The 16,381-nt window shown below is 52.9% G+C and overlaps 1 protein-coding gene across 1 annotated transcript in view; it reads left to right on the plus strand.

The window, feature by feature from the left end:
• LOC149432873 (voltage-gated inwardly rectifying potassium channel KCNH2-like) overlaps positions 1-15,416 on the plus strand; it is a gene marked incomplete at its 3' end in the record, with an annotated part of 209,168 nt that extends 193,752 nt beyond the window's left edge. Inside the window, exons 6-9 of the mRNA XM_089664849.1 lie at positions 732-1,157; positions 7,304-7,345; positions 10,266-10,668; positions 15,186-15,416. Of these exons, the coding sequence (XP_089520975.1) occupies positions 732-1,157; positions 7,304-7,345; positions 10,266-10,668; positions 15,186-15,416 (1,102 nt within the window). The remainder of the gene's footprint in view (positions 1-731; positions 1,158-7,303; positions 7,346-10,265; positions 10,669-15,185) is intronic.
• Between the last annotated feature and the right edge of the window lie 965 nt (positions 15,417-16,381).

Below are 16,381 nucleotides of genomic sequence, written 5' to 3' on the forward strand. Positions count from 1 at the left end.
GCTGGTTGTATCTGCAAGACTAGATGTCCAGAGCTCTATGGGGCTGGTTGTATCTGCAAGACTAGTTGTCCAGAGCACCCCACCCGTTAGATGTCAATACCTCTCCCACCATCAGAATTCAAGAGCTCCTCCACCTTCCCTTCCATCACAGTGCCCCCCCCTTACCTTGTGCCGCTGTTGGGAAGAGGCTGAGGGCATAGCTGGGAAGTGGAAAGTGCAGGGTCTCAAGGAGGACCAGAGGAGGGCTGGAGGCTTCCGAATGCTGAGGCCATGGGAGTTGGAGATGAGGGGGTGCTGCGGGTGCACAGAGAGGCACAGGATCTGTAGGAGGAGTTACGTCCTTCTCTCTGACAAGGGGGGTGCCGCAGCTGCAGGAGAGGTGCAAGGGCCAAATAAGATGGCCTGCAGGCCTTGTGGTTGACACAGTTGCCCTACGTCACCAGTTGACGCCATTGGGTGGGGAGCTGGGTTTGGTCTCCTATAATCCAAGGCCTGAACAGATGGCAGCATAGCGTTGGGATGAAATGGTCGGTTTTGGAACCTTACTACTTCTGTCACTTTATGTACAGATGACATCATAACACAGTTGTGTCCAATCAGCTTTGTACTAAGAAGCGAAATCATTTGCCACGTGAAGGGTGTTGTGGTTTATCCTTCACGTGGACAAAGTGTTTCATATCTAGCTCCACCAGTACGTGACGCTAACAATCTGCCTCCTTCTTCTCCTGCAGGTCCTGTCACTGGGAGCAGACGTCCTTCCCGAATACAAACTGCAAGCTCCTCGTATCCATAAATGGACCATCCTCCACTACAGTCCCTTTAAAGCCGTCTGGGACTGGCTGATCCTCCTGCTGGTCATCTACACGGCCATCTTCACCCCTTACTCGGCTGCCTTCCTTCTGAACGACCAGGAAGAGTCATCCAATGAAAACTGCAGCTATTCCTGCAACCCACTGAGCGTGGTGGACCTTATCGTGGACATCATGTTCATCATCGACATCCTCATTAACTTCCGCACCACCTACGTCAACTCCAACGAAGAAGTGGTCAGCCACCCAGGCAAAATCGCCATCCATTACTTCAAAGGCTGGTTCCTCATCGACATGGTGGCCGCCATACCCTTCGACCTCTTGATCTTTGGCTCTGGAACCGAGGAGGTAAGCACCACGTGTGGCTCCTTTTGGTCACTGGCTGCCCTGTCCACATGCTACACTGGCTTTCTGCCGCCATGCAGGCCACACAGTTTGGGCCCTAAAGACGTGAAGGTGTCTTTGCCTAGCACAGGACTGTACACACAACACGGAGGTCTATCACCCTGTCCTGTCTGGCTTCTCTGGAATGAATCTTCTCCTATCTCTATACTTCCTGATAATGAATATTTTCCTACTTCCTGTTGAGGTTACAGAACTGTCAATCCCGAAGTAACTGTCACCTGTCAGTGTTATAATGGCACTATGCTCCTCCCCAGTCTAAGATGCAGAACCAAATGCTGAGATGTCCACCAAGGCCCCTGGGGCCCTGAACCTGGGGTACTCTACTATGCAAATCTCAGAATGAATTGTCACATCCCCTCTGATACAGCCTACTCCTGGCCCATCACTGTGAGGAGAGGCTTGATTGGCCGATTGGAAGAAATTAAAGGTCATGTGATCTCTCCAAACCATTAGAAAGTACTGAAGTTTGCATATTGGACCTTCCTGAGGGCCCCATAGTACTGGGGAGATGTGTAATGCTTTGCACTTTACTTGTGAAATTCATTATAATACTGACAGGTTTAAGGTTTACCAAACACAGGTGAGAGGGGTGTGGTCAGATATTACAGGTACAGTGCAGGTGAGAGGGGGTGTGGTCAGATATTACAGGTAGTGACAGGTGAGAGGGGTGTGGTCAGATATTACAAGTACAGTGAGAGGGGTGTGGTCAGATATTACAGATACAGTGAGAGGTGAGAGGGGTGTGGTCAGATATTACAGGAACGGTGAGAGGGGTGTGGTCAGATATTACAGGTACAGTGACAGATGAGAGGGGTGTGGTCAGATATTACAAGTACAGTGACAGGTGAGAGGGGTGTGGTCAGATATTACAAGTACAGTGACAGGTGAGAGGGGTGTGGTCAGATATTACAAGTACAGTGACAGGTAAGAGGGGTGTGATCAAATATTACAGGTACAGTGACAGGTGAGAGGGGGTGTGGTCAGATATTACAAGTACAGTGACAGGTAAGAGGGGTGTGATCAAATATTACAGGTACAGTGACAGGTGAGAGGGGGTGTGGTCAGATATTACAAGTACAGTGACAGGTAAGAGGGGTGTGATCAAATATTACAGGTACAGTGACAGGTGAGAGGGGGTGTGGTCAGATATTACAAGTACAGTGACAGGTGAGAGGGGTGTGGTCAGATATTACAAGTACAGTGACAGGTGAGAGGGGTGTGGTCAGATATTACAGGTACAGTGACAGGTGAGAGGGGTGTGGTCTGATATTACAGGTACAGTGACAGGTGAGAGGGGTGTGGTCAGATATTACAGGTACAGTGACAGGTGAGAGGGGTGTGGTCAGATATTACAGGTACAGTGGCAGGTGAGAGGGGTGTGGTCAGATATTACAGGTACAGTGACAGGTGAGAGAGGTGTGGTCATATATTACAAGTACAGTGAGAGGGGTGTGGTCAGATATTGCAGGTACAATGACAGATGAGAGGGGTGTGGTCAGATATTACAGGTACAGTGACAGGTGATAGGGGTGTGGTCAGATATTACAGGTACAGTGACAAGTGAGAGGGGTGTGGTCATATATTACAGGTACAGTGAGAGGGGTGTGGTCAGATATTACAGGTACAATGACAGATGAGAGGGGTGTGGTCTGATATTACAGGTACAGTGACAGGTGAGAGGGGTGTGGTCAGATATTACAGGTAGTGACAGGTGAGGGGGGTGTGGTCAGATATTACAGGTACAGTGACAGGTGAGAGGGGTGTGGTCATATATTACAAGTACAGTGACAGGTGAGAGGGGTGTGGTCATATATTACAAGTACAGTGACAGGTGAGAGGGGTGTGGTCATATATTACAGGTACAGTGAGAGGGGTGTGGTCAGATATTACAGGTAGTGACAGGTGAGAGGGGTGTGGTCAGATATTACAGGTACAGTGTGAGGGGTGTGGTCAGATATTACAGGTACAGTGACAAGTGAGAGGGGTGTGGTCAGATATTACAGGTACAGTGAGAGGGGGTGTGGTCAGATATTACAGGTACAGTGACAGGTGAGAGGGGTGTGGTCAGATATTACAGATACCGTGACAGGTGAGAGGGGTGTGGTCAGATATTACAGGTACAGTGACAGGTGAGAGGGGTGTGGTCAGATATTACAGGTACAGTGAGAGGGGGTGTGGTCAGATATTACAGGTACAGTGACAGGTGAGAGGGGTGTGGTCAGATATTACAAGTACAGTGACAGGTGAGAGGGGTGTGGTCAGATATTACAGGTACAGTGACAGGTGAGAGGGGTGTGGTCAGATATTACAGGTACAGTGACAGGTGAGAGGGGTGTGGTCAGATATTACAGGTACAGTGAGAGGGGTGTGGTCAGATATTACAGGTACAATGACAGGTGGGAGGGGTGTGGTCAGATATTACAGGTACAGTGAGAGGGGTGTGATCTGATATTACAGGTACAGTGACAGGTACAGTGAGAGGGGTGTGGTCAGATATTACAGGTACAGTGAGAGGGGTGTGGTCAGATATTACAGGTACAATGACAGGTGAGAGGGGTGTGGTCAGATATTACAGGTACAGTGAGAGGGGTGTGGTCTGATATTACAGGTACAGTGACAGGTGAGAGGGGTGTGGTCAGATATTACAGGTACAGTGACAGGTGAGAGGGGTGTGGTCAGATATTACAGGTACAGTGTGAGGGGTGTGGTCAGATATTACAGGTACAGTGACAGGTGAGAGGGGTGTGGTCAGATATTACAGGTACAGTGACAGGTGAGAGGGGTGTGGTCAGATATTACAGGTACAGTGACAGGTGAGAGGGGGTGTGGTCAGATATTACAGGAACAGTGACAGGTGAGAGGGGTGTGGTCAGATATTACAGGTACAGTGACAGGTGAGAGGGGTGTGGTCAGATATTACAGGTACAGTGACAGGTGAGAGGAGGTGTGGTCAGATATTACAGGTACAGTGACAGGTGAGAGGGGGTGTGGTCAGATAATATGGGTAGACTGAGAAGATGTGGTCACATGTTGCATGGTATGAGCTTGCAGTTCCATTGTTGCAGGTGTGTTGGGATCCCCTCTCTGCTTTATTAGCAAATGTCATGGGGTGGTGGAGGTGATGGGAGGTGATGGAAGTAGTGGAGGTGATGGAAGTGGTGGAGGTGATGGGAGGTGATGGAAGTGGTGGAGGTGATGGGTGTGGTGGAGGTGACGGGAGGTGATGGAAGTGGTGGAGGTGATGGAGGTGGTGGAGGTGATGGAAGTGGTGGAGGTGTTGGAAGTGGTGGAGATGATGGAAGTGATGGAGGTGGTGGAGGTGATGGAAGTGGTGGAGGTGATGGAGATGTTGGAAGTGGTGGAGGTGATGGAAGTGGTGGAGATGATGGAAGTGGTGGAGGTGATGGAGGTGATGGAGGTGGTGGAGGTGATGGAAGTGGTGGAGGTGTTGGAGGTGTTGGAGGTGATGGAAGTGGTGGAGGTGATGGGAGGTGATGAAAGTGGTGGAGGTGGTGGAGGTGATGGAAGTGGTGGAGGTGATGGAAGTGGTGGAGGTGTTGGAAGTGTTGGAGGTGATGGAAGTGGTGGAGGTGATAGAAGTGGTGGAGGTGATGGGAGGTGATGGAGGTGATGGAAGTGGTGGAGGTGATGGAAGTGTTGGAGGTGATGGAAGTGGTGGAGGTGATAGAAGTGGTGGAGGTGATGGGAGGTGATGGAGGTGATGGAAGTGGTGGAGGTGATGGAAGTGGTGGAGGTGTTGGAAGTGTTGGAGGTGATGGAAGTGGTGGAGGTGATAGAAGTGGTGGAGGTGATGGGAGGTGATGAAAGTGGTGGAGGTGGTGGAGGTGATGGAAGTGGTGGATGTGATGGGAGGTGATGAAAGTGGTGGAGGTGGTGGAGGTGATGGAAGTGGTGGATGTGATGGGAGGTGATGGAAGTGGTGGAGGTGATGAAAGTGGTGGAGGTGATGGGAGGTGATGGAAGTGGTGGAGGTGATAGAAGTGGTGGAGGTGATCGGAGGTGATGAAAGTGGTGGAGGTGGTGGAGGTGATGGAAGTGGTGGATGTGATGGAAGTGGTGGAGGTGATGGAAGTGGTGGAGGTGATGGAGGTGGTGGAGGTGATGGGATGTGATGGGAGGTAATGGAAGTGGTGGAGGTGATGGAAGTGGTGGAGGTGATGGAGGTGTTGGAAGTGGTGGAGGTGATGAAAGTGGTGCAGGTGATGGAAGTGATGGAGGTGGTGGAGGTGATGGAAGTGGTGGAGGTGATGGAAGTGGTGGAGGTGATGGAAGTGATGGAGGCGGTGGAGCTGATGGAAGTGATGGAGGCGGTGGAGGTGATGGAGGCGGTGGAGGTGTTGGAAGTGGTGGAGGTGTTGGAAGTGATGGAAGTGGTGGAGGTGATGGAGGTGATGGAAGTGGCGGAGGTGATGGAAGTGGTGGAGGTGATGGAGGTGATGGAGGTGGCGGAGGTGATGGAAGTGGTGGAGGTGATGGAGGTGATGGAAGTGGCGGAGGTGATGGAAGTGGTGGAGGTGATGGAGGTGATGGAAGTGGCGGAGGTGATGGAAGTGGTGGAGGTGGTGGAGGTGATGGAGGTGATCGACCACTACTGGTCATTCTCCTCCTCCACCATCTCTCATTCCTCGCTCATCTCTCACCCATTACTGGTCATTCTCCTCCTCGCTCATCTGTCATGAATGAAGAGGCGGACGCTGTGTGATGTAGAGTCTGTCAGGTTGGACGATCGCCGGGTTGGCTCCTCTGTATCCGGCGCTCCTCGTGCTGCTCCTGGCTCTGTGCTCTTCGCTCTCCATGGCTGCCGCTTCGCTCCTCTGACTGTACAGAACATGTCTGTGATGGGGGGATGGGAGATAGAGGACACCATGGATGGTCAGAGAGTGAGGCCGGGGGAGACAGTCTGTCACTTGGGATGCTCATTGGTCAGAGAGTGAGCCTGGGTGGAGCAGAACAGTCTGTCACTTGGGATGCTCATTGGTCAGAGAGTGAGCCAGGGTGGAGCAGAACAGTCTGTCACTTAGGATGAGGATGCTCATTGGTCAGAGAGTGAGCCTGGGTGGAGCAGAACAGTCTGTCACTTAGGATGAGGATGCTCATTGGTCAGAGAGTGAGCCAGGGCGGAGCAGAATGGTCTGTCACTTAGCATGAGGATGCTCATTGGTCAGAGAGTGAGTCGGGGTGCAGCAGAACAGTCTGTCACTTAAGATGAGGATGCTCATTGGTCAGAGAGTGAGCCGGGGCGGAGTAGAACAATCTGTCACTTAGGATGCTCATTGGTCAGAGAGTGAGCCGGGGTGGAGTAGAACAGTCTGTCACTTAGGATGCTCATTGGTCAGAGAGTGAGCCGGGGTGGAGCAGAACAGTCTGTCACTTGGGATGCTCATTGGTCAGAGAGTGAGCCGGGGTGGAGCAGAACAGTCTGTCACTTAGGATGAGGATGCTCATTGGTCAGAGAGTGAGTCGGGGTGGAGCAGAACAGTCTGTCACTTAGGATGAGGATGCTCATTGGTCAGAGAGTGAGCCGGGGCGGAGCAGAATGGTCTGTCACTTAGCATGAGGATGCTCATTGGTCAGAGAGTGAGTCGGGGTGCAGCAGAACAGTCTGTCACTTAGGATGAGGATGCTCATTGGTCAGAGAGTGAGCCGGGGCGGAGTAGAACAATCTGTCACTTAGGATGCTCATTGGTCAGAGAGTGAGCCGGGGTGGAGCAGAACAGTCTGTCACTTAGGATGCTCATTGGTCAGAGAGTGAGCCGGGGTGGAGCAGAACAGTCTGTCACTTAGGATGAGGATGCTCATTGGTCAGAGAGTGAGTCAGGGCGGAGTAGAACAGTCTGTCACTTAGGATGCTCATTGGTCAGAGAGTGAGCCGGGGCGGAGCAGAACTGTCTGTCACTTAGGATGAGGATGCTCATTGGTCAGAGAGTGACCCGGTGTGGAGCAGAACAGTCTGTCACTTAGGATGAGGATGCTCATTGGTCAGAGAGTGAGCCGGGGCGGAGCAGAACAGTCTGTCGCTTGGAACACTCATCAGTCAGGAATTGAATGGAAAATTTCTTTCTTTCAAGTTAAGGAAGAGGATCGAGGAAAGTGCAAAGAGCCGCAAAGAGGTAACGTGTCTGTATGGGGGAGGGGGGGTATGATGACTCCATTGTTGTCACAATGTATCACTGATTGTTCCTCATATCACCCCCCGGAGGGGACCTCACTGTCTATACACATTGTTACAAGAGGCGGGCGTTCGGAGGACAGGGCATGCTGGGACTCCACCCAGGTCTGATGGCTCCCCCCAGTGTTCTCTATGTGAACTGACACCATTTCTATCACATGCTGCAGCAGTAATGCCATGGTGGCGCTGCATTGCCAACCGCGGGACGTTCCCCCGTCAGTGATTGGGGAATACCTGGAGCCGGTGGAGGACGTATCAGCGGGACGTTCCCCCCGTCAGTGATTGGGGAATACCTGGAGCCGGTGGAGGACGTATCAGCGGGACGTTCCCCCCGTCAGTGATTGGGGAATACCTGGAGCCGGTGGAGGACGTATCAGCGGGACGTTCCCCCGTCAGTGATTGGGGAATACCTGGAGCCGGTGGAGGACGTATCAGCGGGACGATGTGTATAAACTGCTTTGTGTGCATTCTTCGTCTGGGAATTCTGTGTTCTTCCTTTCTGAATTCAAAGGTTTTTCCACCCCCTGGATGACCTGCCTGTCACCTGGGATGCTCAGTGGTCAGAGAGTGAGGCTGTGGAGTAAGACAGTCTGTCACTTGGGATGCTCAGTGGTCAGAGAGTGAACCTGGGGGGGGTAGGACAATCTGTTACTTAGGATGCTCGTTGGTCAGAGATTTAGCCAGGGTGGAGCAGAACTGTCTGTCATTTAGGATGTTTCATGGTCAGAGAGTGAGACTGGGGAGTAGGTCAGTCTGTCACTTGGGATGCTCAGTGGTCAGAGAGTGAGACTGGAAAGTAGGTCAGCCTGTCACCTGGGATGCTCAGTGGTCAGAGAGTGAGACTGGGGAGTAGGTCAGTCTGTCACTAGGGATGCTCAGTGGTCAGAGAGTGAGACTGGGGAGTAGGTCAGTCTGTCACTTGGGATGCTCAGTGGTCAGAGAGTGAGACTGGGGAGTAGGTCAGTCTGTCACTAGGGATGCTCAGTGGTCAGAGAGTGAGACTGGGGAGTAGGTCAGTCTGTCACTAGGGATGCTCAGTGGTCAGAGAGTGAGACTGGGGAGTAGGTCAGTCTGTCACTTGGGATGCTCATTGGTCAGAGAGTGAGACTGGGGAGTAGGTCAGTCTGTCACTTGGGATGCTCATTGGTCAGAGAGTGAGCCTGGAAAGTAGGTCAGCCTGTCACCTGGGATGCTCAGTGGTCAGAGAGTGAGACTGGGGAGTAGGTCAGTCTGTCACTAGGGATGCTCAGTGGTCAGAGAGTGAGACTGTGGAGTAGGTCAGTCTGTCACTTGGGATGCTCAGTGGTCAGAGAGTGAGACTGGGGAGTAGGTCAGTCTGTCACTAGGGATGCTCAGTGGTCAGAGAGTGAGACTGGGGAGTAGGTCAGTCTGTCACTAGGGATGCTCAGTGGTCAGAGAGTGAGACTGGGGAGTAGGTCAGTCTGTCACTTGGGATGCTCATTGGTCAGAGAGTGAGACTGGGGAGTAGGTCAGTCTGTCACTTGGGATGCTCAGTGGTCAGAGAGTGAGACTGGGGAGTAGGTCAGTCTGTCACTAGGGATGCTCAGTGGTCAGAGAGTGAGACTGGGGAGTAGGTCAGTCTGTCACTTGGGATGCTCATTGGTCAGAGAGTGAGACTGGGGAGTAGGTCAGTCTGTCACTTGGGATGCTCAGTGGTCAGAGAGTGAGCCTGGAAAGTAGGTCAGCCTGTCACCTGGGATGCTCAGTGGTCAGAGAGTGAGACTGGGGAGTAGGTCAGTCTGTCACTAGGGATGCTCAGTGGCCAGAGAGTGAGACTGGGGAGTAGGTCAGTCTGTCACTTGGGATGCTCAGTGGTCAGAGAGTGAGACTGGGGAGTAGGTCAGTCTGTCACAAGGGATGCTCAGTGGTCAGAGAGTGAGACTGGGGAGTAGGTCAGTCTGTCACTAGGGATGCTCAGTGGTCAGAGAGTGAGACTGGGGAGTAGGTCAGTCTGTCACCTGGGATGCTCAGTGGTCAGAGAGTGAGACTGGGGAGTAGGTCAGTCTGTCACTAGGGATGCTCAATGGTCAGAGAGTGAGACTGTAGAGTAGGTCATTCTGTCACTTGGGATGCTCAGTGGTCAGAGAGTGAGACTGGGGAGTAGGTCAGTCTGTCACTTGGGATGCTCAGTGGTCAGAGAGTGAGCCTGGGGAGTAGGTCAGTCTGTCACTAGGGATGCTCATTGGTCAGAGAGTGAGACTGGGGAGTAGGTCAGTCTGTCACTTGGGATGCTCAGTGGTCAGAGAGTGAGCCTGGAAAGTAGGTCAGCCTGTCACCTGGGATGCTCAGTGGTCAGAGAGTGAGACTGGGGAGTAGGTCAGTCTGTCACCTGGGATGCTCATTGGTCAGAGAGTGAGACTGGGGAGTAGGTCAGTCTGTCACCTGGGATGCTCAGTGGTCAGAGAGTGAGACTGGGGAGTAGGTCAGTCTGTCACTAGGGATGCTCAGTGGTCAGAGAGTGAGACTGGGGAGTAAGACAGTCTGTCACTAGGGATGCTGACTGAGCTGACTCCTTGTCGGAAGTTCCGTGGCGGAGCAGGGAGTCTTCCCCGGATGTGATTTGGATCCTTCATATTATTGGCTGTGTCACCCCCTCATTGATGTCAGTAGAGCCCCCGCCTCATCTTCTATTTATAGGACCTTCCCCATAACTGGACCATTAAGTGGCTCCCCGGGGACAATATGGCGGACGGCGGTGGGCGGTGTCAGGTCCCGGGGGTGTCCGTGTGACTTTGTGGCCTTCTCTGTCTCCTCGTTAATCTGATCTCGTTCGATGTGTTCCGTCTCGTCTTTTGGCGCGGAATCTTCCGGTTTCTTAGGCTCGTTTTGTGTTTCTCCAGACCACCACTCTGATTGGCCTGCTGAAGACGGCCCGCCTCCTGCGCTTGGTACGCGTAGCCCGTAAGTTGGACCGGTACTCGGAGTACGGAGCAGCCGTCCTCTTCCTCCTCATGTGCACCTTCGCCCTCATCGCTCATTGGCTGGCCTGCATCTGGTACGCCATCGGTCACATGGAACACTACGACCCGGAATATCGATCGATCGGCTGGCTGTATTCGCTGGGCACTCAGATCATGAAGCCGTACAACAGCAGCAACCTGAAGTCGGGGCCGTCCATCAACGACAAATACGTCACGGCCCTCTACTTCACCTTCAGCAGTCTGACCAGCGTGGGCTTCGGGAACGTGTCCCCCAACACCAACTCCGAGAAGATCTTCTCCATATGCGTCATGCTGATCGGGTGTAAGTAGCTCCATGATATTCTGGACACCAGAGACCAGGAGAAGACTGACAACTCATGGGGCCCTCTACTGAACCAAGGCCCTTGGGCAGTGCCCAATTGGTCAGTCCACCCCTTCCCCACCCCAGTAGCAGAGTGACAACTCATGGGCCCCCCGGGCAATAGGGGATCATGGGGACCCTGTGTCCTCATCCTCACTCAAACCACACCCAAAAAAGCCTATGAAAGGTAGCAGGAGCATCTCATGGAGCCCTCTACTGACCCAAGGCCCTTGAGCAGTCCACCACTGCTCCACCCCAGTAGCGAACTGACAACTCATGGGGCCCCCGGACAATAGGGGATCATGGGGCCCCTGTGTCCTCGCCCACACTCAAACCACACCCAAAAAAGCCTATGAAAGGTAGCAGGAGCATCTCATGGGGCCTCCCTTCTGACCCAAGGCCCTTGGGCAGTGCCCGAATGGTCAGTCCACCCCCGCTCCACCCCAGGAGCGGAATAACAATTCATGGGGCCCCCGGACAATAGGGGATCATGGGGCCCCTGTGTCCTTGCCCACACTCAAACCTCTCCCCAAAAAGCCTATGAAAGGTACCAGGGGTATCTCATGGAGCCCCCTACTGACCCAAAGCCCTTGGGTAGTGCCCGAATGGTCAGTCCACCCCAGGAGCGGACTGATAACTCATGGGCCCCCCGGGCAATAGGGGATCATGGGGCCCCTGTATCCTCACCCACACTCAAACCACTCCCTAAAAAGCCTATGAAAGGTACCAGGGGCATCTCATGGGGCCCCCCCCTACTGACCCAAGGCCCTTAGGCAGTGCCCGAATGGTCAGTCCACCCCTGTTCCACCCCAGGAGCAGACTGACAACTCATGGGCCCCCCTGGACAATAGGGGATCATGGGGCCCCTTTATCCTCACCCACACTCAAACCACTCCCAAAAAAGCCTATGAAATGTAGCAGGAGCATCTCATGGAGCACCCCTATTGACCCCTCATGGAGCAACCCTATTGACCCCCCCTACTGACCCAAGGCCCTTGGGCAGTGCCCAATTGGTCAGTCCACCCCTTCTCCACCCCAGTACTGGACTGACAACTCATGGGGCCCCCGGACAATAGGGGGTCATAGGGCCCCTGTGTCCTCGCCCACACTCAAACCACACCCAAAAAAGCCTATGAAAGGTACCAGGGGCATCTCATGGGGCCTCCCTACTGACCCAAGGCTCTTGGACAGTGCCCAATTGGTCAGTCCACCCCTGCTCCACCCCAGGAGCGGAATAACAATTCATGGGGCCCCCGGACAATAGGGGATCATGGGGCCCCTGTGTCCTTGCCCACACTCAAACCTCTCCCCAAAAAGCCTATGAAAGGTACCAGGGGCATCTCATGGGGCCCCCCCTAATGAACCAAGGCCCTTGGGTAGTGCCCAATTGGTGAGTCCACCCCTGCTCCACCGCAGTAGCGAACTGACAACTCATGGGGCCCCCGGACAATAGGGGATCATGGGGCCCCTGTATCCTCACCCACACTCAAACCTCTCCCCAAAAAGCCTATGAAAGCTACCAGGGGCATCTCATGGGCCCCCCTACTGACCCAAGGCCCTTGAGCAGTGCCCGAATGGTCAGTCCACCCCTGCTCCACCCCAGGAGCGGACTGACAACTCATGGGGCCCCTGGACAATAGGGGATCATGGGGCCCCTGTGTCCTCACCCACACTCAAACCACTCCCAAAAAACCCTATGAAATGTAGCAGGAGCATCTCATGGAGCCCCCCCTACTGACCCGCCCTACTTACCCAAGGCCCTTGGGCAGTGCCCAATTGGTCAGTCCACCCCTGCTCCACCCCAGGAGCAACCACACCCAAAAAAGCCTATGAAAGGTACCAGGGGCATCTCATGGGGCTCCCTACTGACCCAAGGCCCTTGGGCAGTGCCCGAATGATCAGTCCACCTCCAGTAGCAGACTGACAACTCATGGGGCCCCCGGACAATAGGGGATCATGGGGCCCCTGTATCCTCACCCACACTCAAACCTCTCCCCAAAAAGCCTATGAAAGCTACCAGGGGCATCTCATGGGCCCCCCTGCTGACCCCAGGCCCTCAGGCAGTGTCCGAGTGTCTGAATGGTCGGTCCGCCCCTCATAGAGACGTTCTCACCATGGGTGTGCTAGCAGGAAGGGTGGGCCGCATCCTTTCCAGAAAACTAACCCCAGTCTCCATCTTCCACCTGAACTCTCCCGCTCTGAGCGTGCTCCAACACTTTGAAGGGTGTCTCAGCCCCTTGCCAACCTCCTGTTGGGGATCAGCCAGGATCCCTTAAGAGTGTAGCCAGCTTCTCCACAGATCCACCTACTGCCTCTAGGGCCTTCCTCCAAAGCCCCGGAGCAGGGGAATTTCCAGAGGGGCCGCCCTGCAGAGCTTCTCAGCCCCGACCACAATTGGACCCAGACTACTACTCAGCCTCCTCACTACAAATCAGTATCCGGCTCCCCCTAGCTAACTAGGAGGGCGCTACACTAGAAATCTTGGGGAAATTCACTGTTTTGCTGAAATGCCTCAGAGTCAGTGGGGGCCAAAAATTGCTGCTGCCCTAAAAACTGAGAAAAATCTCCAACACCCTGAAAACAAAAGGGGTCGTATATTTTCCTTTCTGGTGGGGACTCAGATCTTTGCTCTTTGGAAGAACTCTGCTGCCACCCAACATTGCCAAGTGTTTAGTGTAGTGTGCCCCCCCCCCCCCCCCCGTTGGTTCCCATGGTTCCTCCCACTAGCCCCTTATATCACTGCAGGAGGAACCACAGCACACAATGAGGGACAACCTGATAAAGCGTGCAGCTAGAAAGACAAACAGTGGAAGCTGACAGGGATTCAGCTTTGTTTATCAACAGAGCCATGTGATCGCCCATGTCTACACTGAGCTGGTGATCACATGGCTTTGTCTATAAACAAACAGCATTAGAGTCAGGTTTGGGCCTGTTTATCAACAAAGACGCTGCCCACCATGTTGGCTCGGAATTGGTGATCACATGGCTTTGTTTATGAACAGCCTTAAACATAGGTTTGGTCTTATTTATCCACAAAGCCATGTGATCACCAGGTAGGCACACTGACCCGGTGATCACATGGCTTTGTCTATAGCCAAACAGCCTTAGAGTTAGGTTTGGGCCTGTTTATCAACTAAGTCATTGATTGCCACGTTGGATCTGAATTGGCGATCACATGGCTTTGTCTATAAACAAACAGCATTAGAGTTAGGTTTGGTCCTGTTTATCAACAAAGCCGTTGCCCACCATTTTGGCCCTGAACTGGTGATCACATGACTTTGTTTATGAACAAACAGCCTTAAACATGGGTTTGATCTTATTTATCCACAAAGCCATGTGATCACCATGTAGGCACTGAATTGGTGATCACATGGCTTTGTTTATAACCAAACAACCTTAGAGGTTGGTTTGGTTTTGTTTATCAACAAAGTCATTGACTTCCATGTTGGCTGTGAATTGGTGATCACATGGCTTTGTTTATTAAGAAACAGCCTTAAACTTAGGTTTGATCTTATTTCTCAACAAAGCCATGTGATCACCAGGTAGGCACTGAATTGGTGATCACGTGGCTTTGTCTATAACCAAACAGCCTTAAAGTTAGGTTTGTTCTTGTTTATCAACAAACGCCATTGATTGCCATGTCAGCTCTGAATTGGTGATCACGTGGCTTTGTCTATAAACAAACAGCCTAAGAGTTAGATTTGGTCTTGTTTATAAACAAAGCCATCGATAACCATGCCTGAGCCCAAATGGTGGTCACATGACTGTCTATAGACAACCTTAGAGATACGTTTGGTCCTGTTTAACAACAAAGCCATGTGATCACCAGGCCGGCACTGAATTGGTGATCACATGGCTTTGTCTATAAACAGACATCCATAGAGTTGGGTTTGGTCTTATCAGCAGTCATGTGACCAATATGCCAAAGAAAAAGCCACAAAAAACATTTTTTGTTCAATTTTTTTTTTTTAGGAAGTCCACGAGGAAAAAGTTGAGTGTAGTTTTTGCAGGACGGCCCCGGAGCCGGCACCTCTATATACCAGCCGCTCCTCTGCTCCTGTCCTGGGGGGTCTCTCGGCATCTGGAAGTGTTGGGGGGAGGTGGGAAGGTTCCATGTCGGGATATTCGGGCAGTTCTGGGGAATTGTCACATCTCCAGGACATTCCGAGGAGGAGGAGCTACAGGCATTGTCCAGTTGTTTGCGGCCGGCATGGGATCATCCGATGGAAGGACATTGTCTAGGATGGTCTGCAATAAGAACTGTCTGTGTTACCCTGCAGCCACCAATCTGGTCATTATCCAGTGCAGGCGATGATGGTGTTGCAGCATCACAGACAGTTCTCCTGTAGCAGGCGCCGCCCTGTTCATGTCACCATCCTCCCCCCTCTGCCGGTGTAGAGATATCTCCCCACCCTGGTTCAGGAGGTGCAGATTGCGGTGTCTGTAGTGGGGTGACCTCGTCTCTTCTCCTCCCCCAGCATTAATGTACGCCAGCATATTTGGGAACGTGTCCGCCATCATCCAGAGGCTGTACTCCGGCACCGCCCGGTACCACACCCAGATGCTGCGGGTCCGCGAGTTCATCCGCTTCCACCAGATTCCCAACCCCCTACGCCAGCGCCTGGAGGAGTACTTCCAACACTCGTGGTCCTACACCAACGGCATTGACATGAACGCGGTGGCACGTGTCCGACAACCCATGACACAATGTCTGCAACCCCCCACCACTCCACCCTCTCCTCCCCCCTCTCCTCATATCTCCTCCTCCACTATCCACTCCTCCCATCATCCCTCCCAACTCCTCCTCATTATCTCCTCCTCCACCATCCACTCCACCTCATCATCTCCTCCTCCACCATCCACTCCTCCTCATCATCTCCTCATCATCTCCTCCTCCACCATCCACTCCTCATCATCTCCCCACTCATCATCTCCTCCTCCACCATCCACTCCACCTCATCATCTCCTCCTCCACCATCCACTCCACCCTCCATCCACTCCTCCTCCTCCTCATCATCATTCAACTCCACTCCTCATCATCTCCTCCTCCTCATCATCATCATCTCCTCCTCCACCATCCACTCCTCCTCCTCCTCATCCATCTCCACCCTCCACTCCACCTCCTCCTCATCATCATCATCTTCTCCTCCTCCACCACCCACCTCCTCATCATCTCCTCCTCCTCCACCATCCACTCCTCCTCATGATCTCCCCCACCATCCACTCCACCTCATCATCTCCTCCTCCACCATCCACTCCTCCTCATCATCTCCTCCTCCACTATCCACTCCTCCTCCTCATCTCCTCCTCCACCATCCACTCCACCTCATCATCATCATCTCCTCCTCCATCATCCTTTCCTCATCATCTCCTCCTCCACCATCCTCTCCTCACAGTACTCTTCTCCTTCTCCTCCTCTTCCTCATCATCTCCTCCTTATCTTCCTCATCTCCTCCTCCTCATCCCCTCATCACATCCCTATCATCCGCTCCTCTAACCCTCCTCCTCATATCCTCATCACCTCTCTATTATCCTCTCCTCATCATCATCTCCTCCTCCTCTTACCCTCCTCCTCATCACCTCCCTATCATCCCCTCCTCCTTCTCCTCCTCCTCCTCATCCCCTCCTCCTCATATCCTTTTCACCTGTCTATCATCCTCTCCTTCTCCTCATC

Source organism: Staurois parvus, unplaced genomic scaffold, assembly GCF_062004578.1.
Source record: "Staurois parvus isolate SC_StPar_1 unplaced genomic scaffold, SC_StPar_1.0 ptg002070l, whole genome shotgun sequence".
NCBI lineage: Eukaryota > Metazoa > Chordata > Amphibia > Anura > Ranidae > Staurois > Staurois parvus.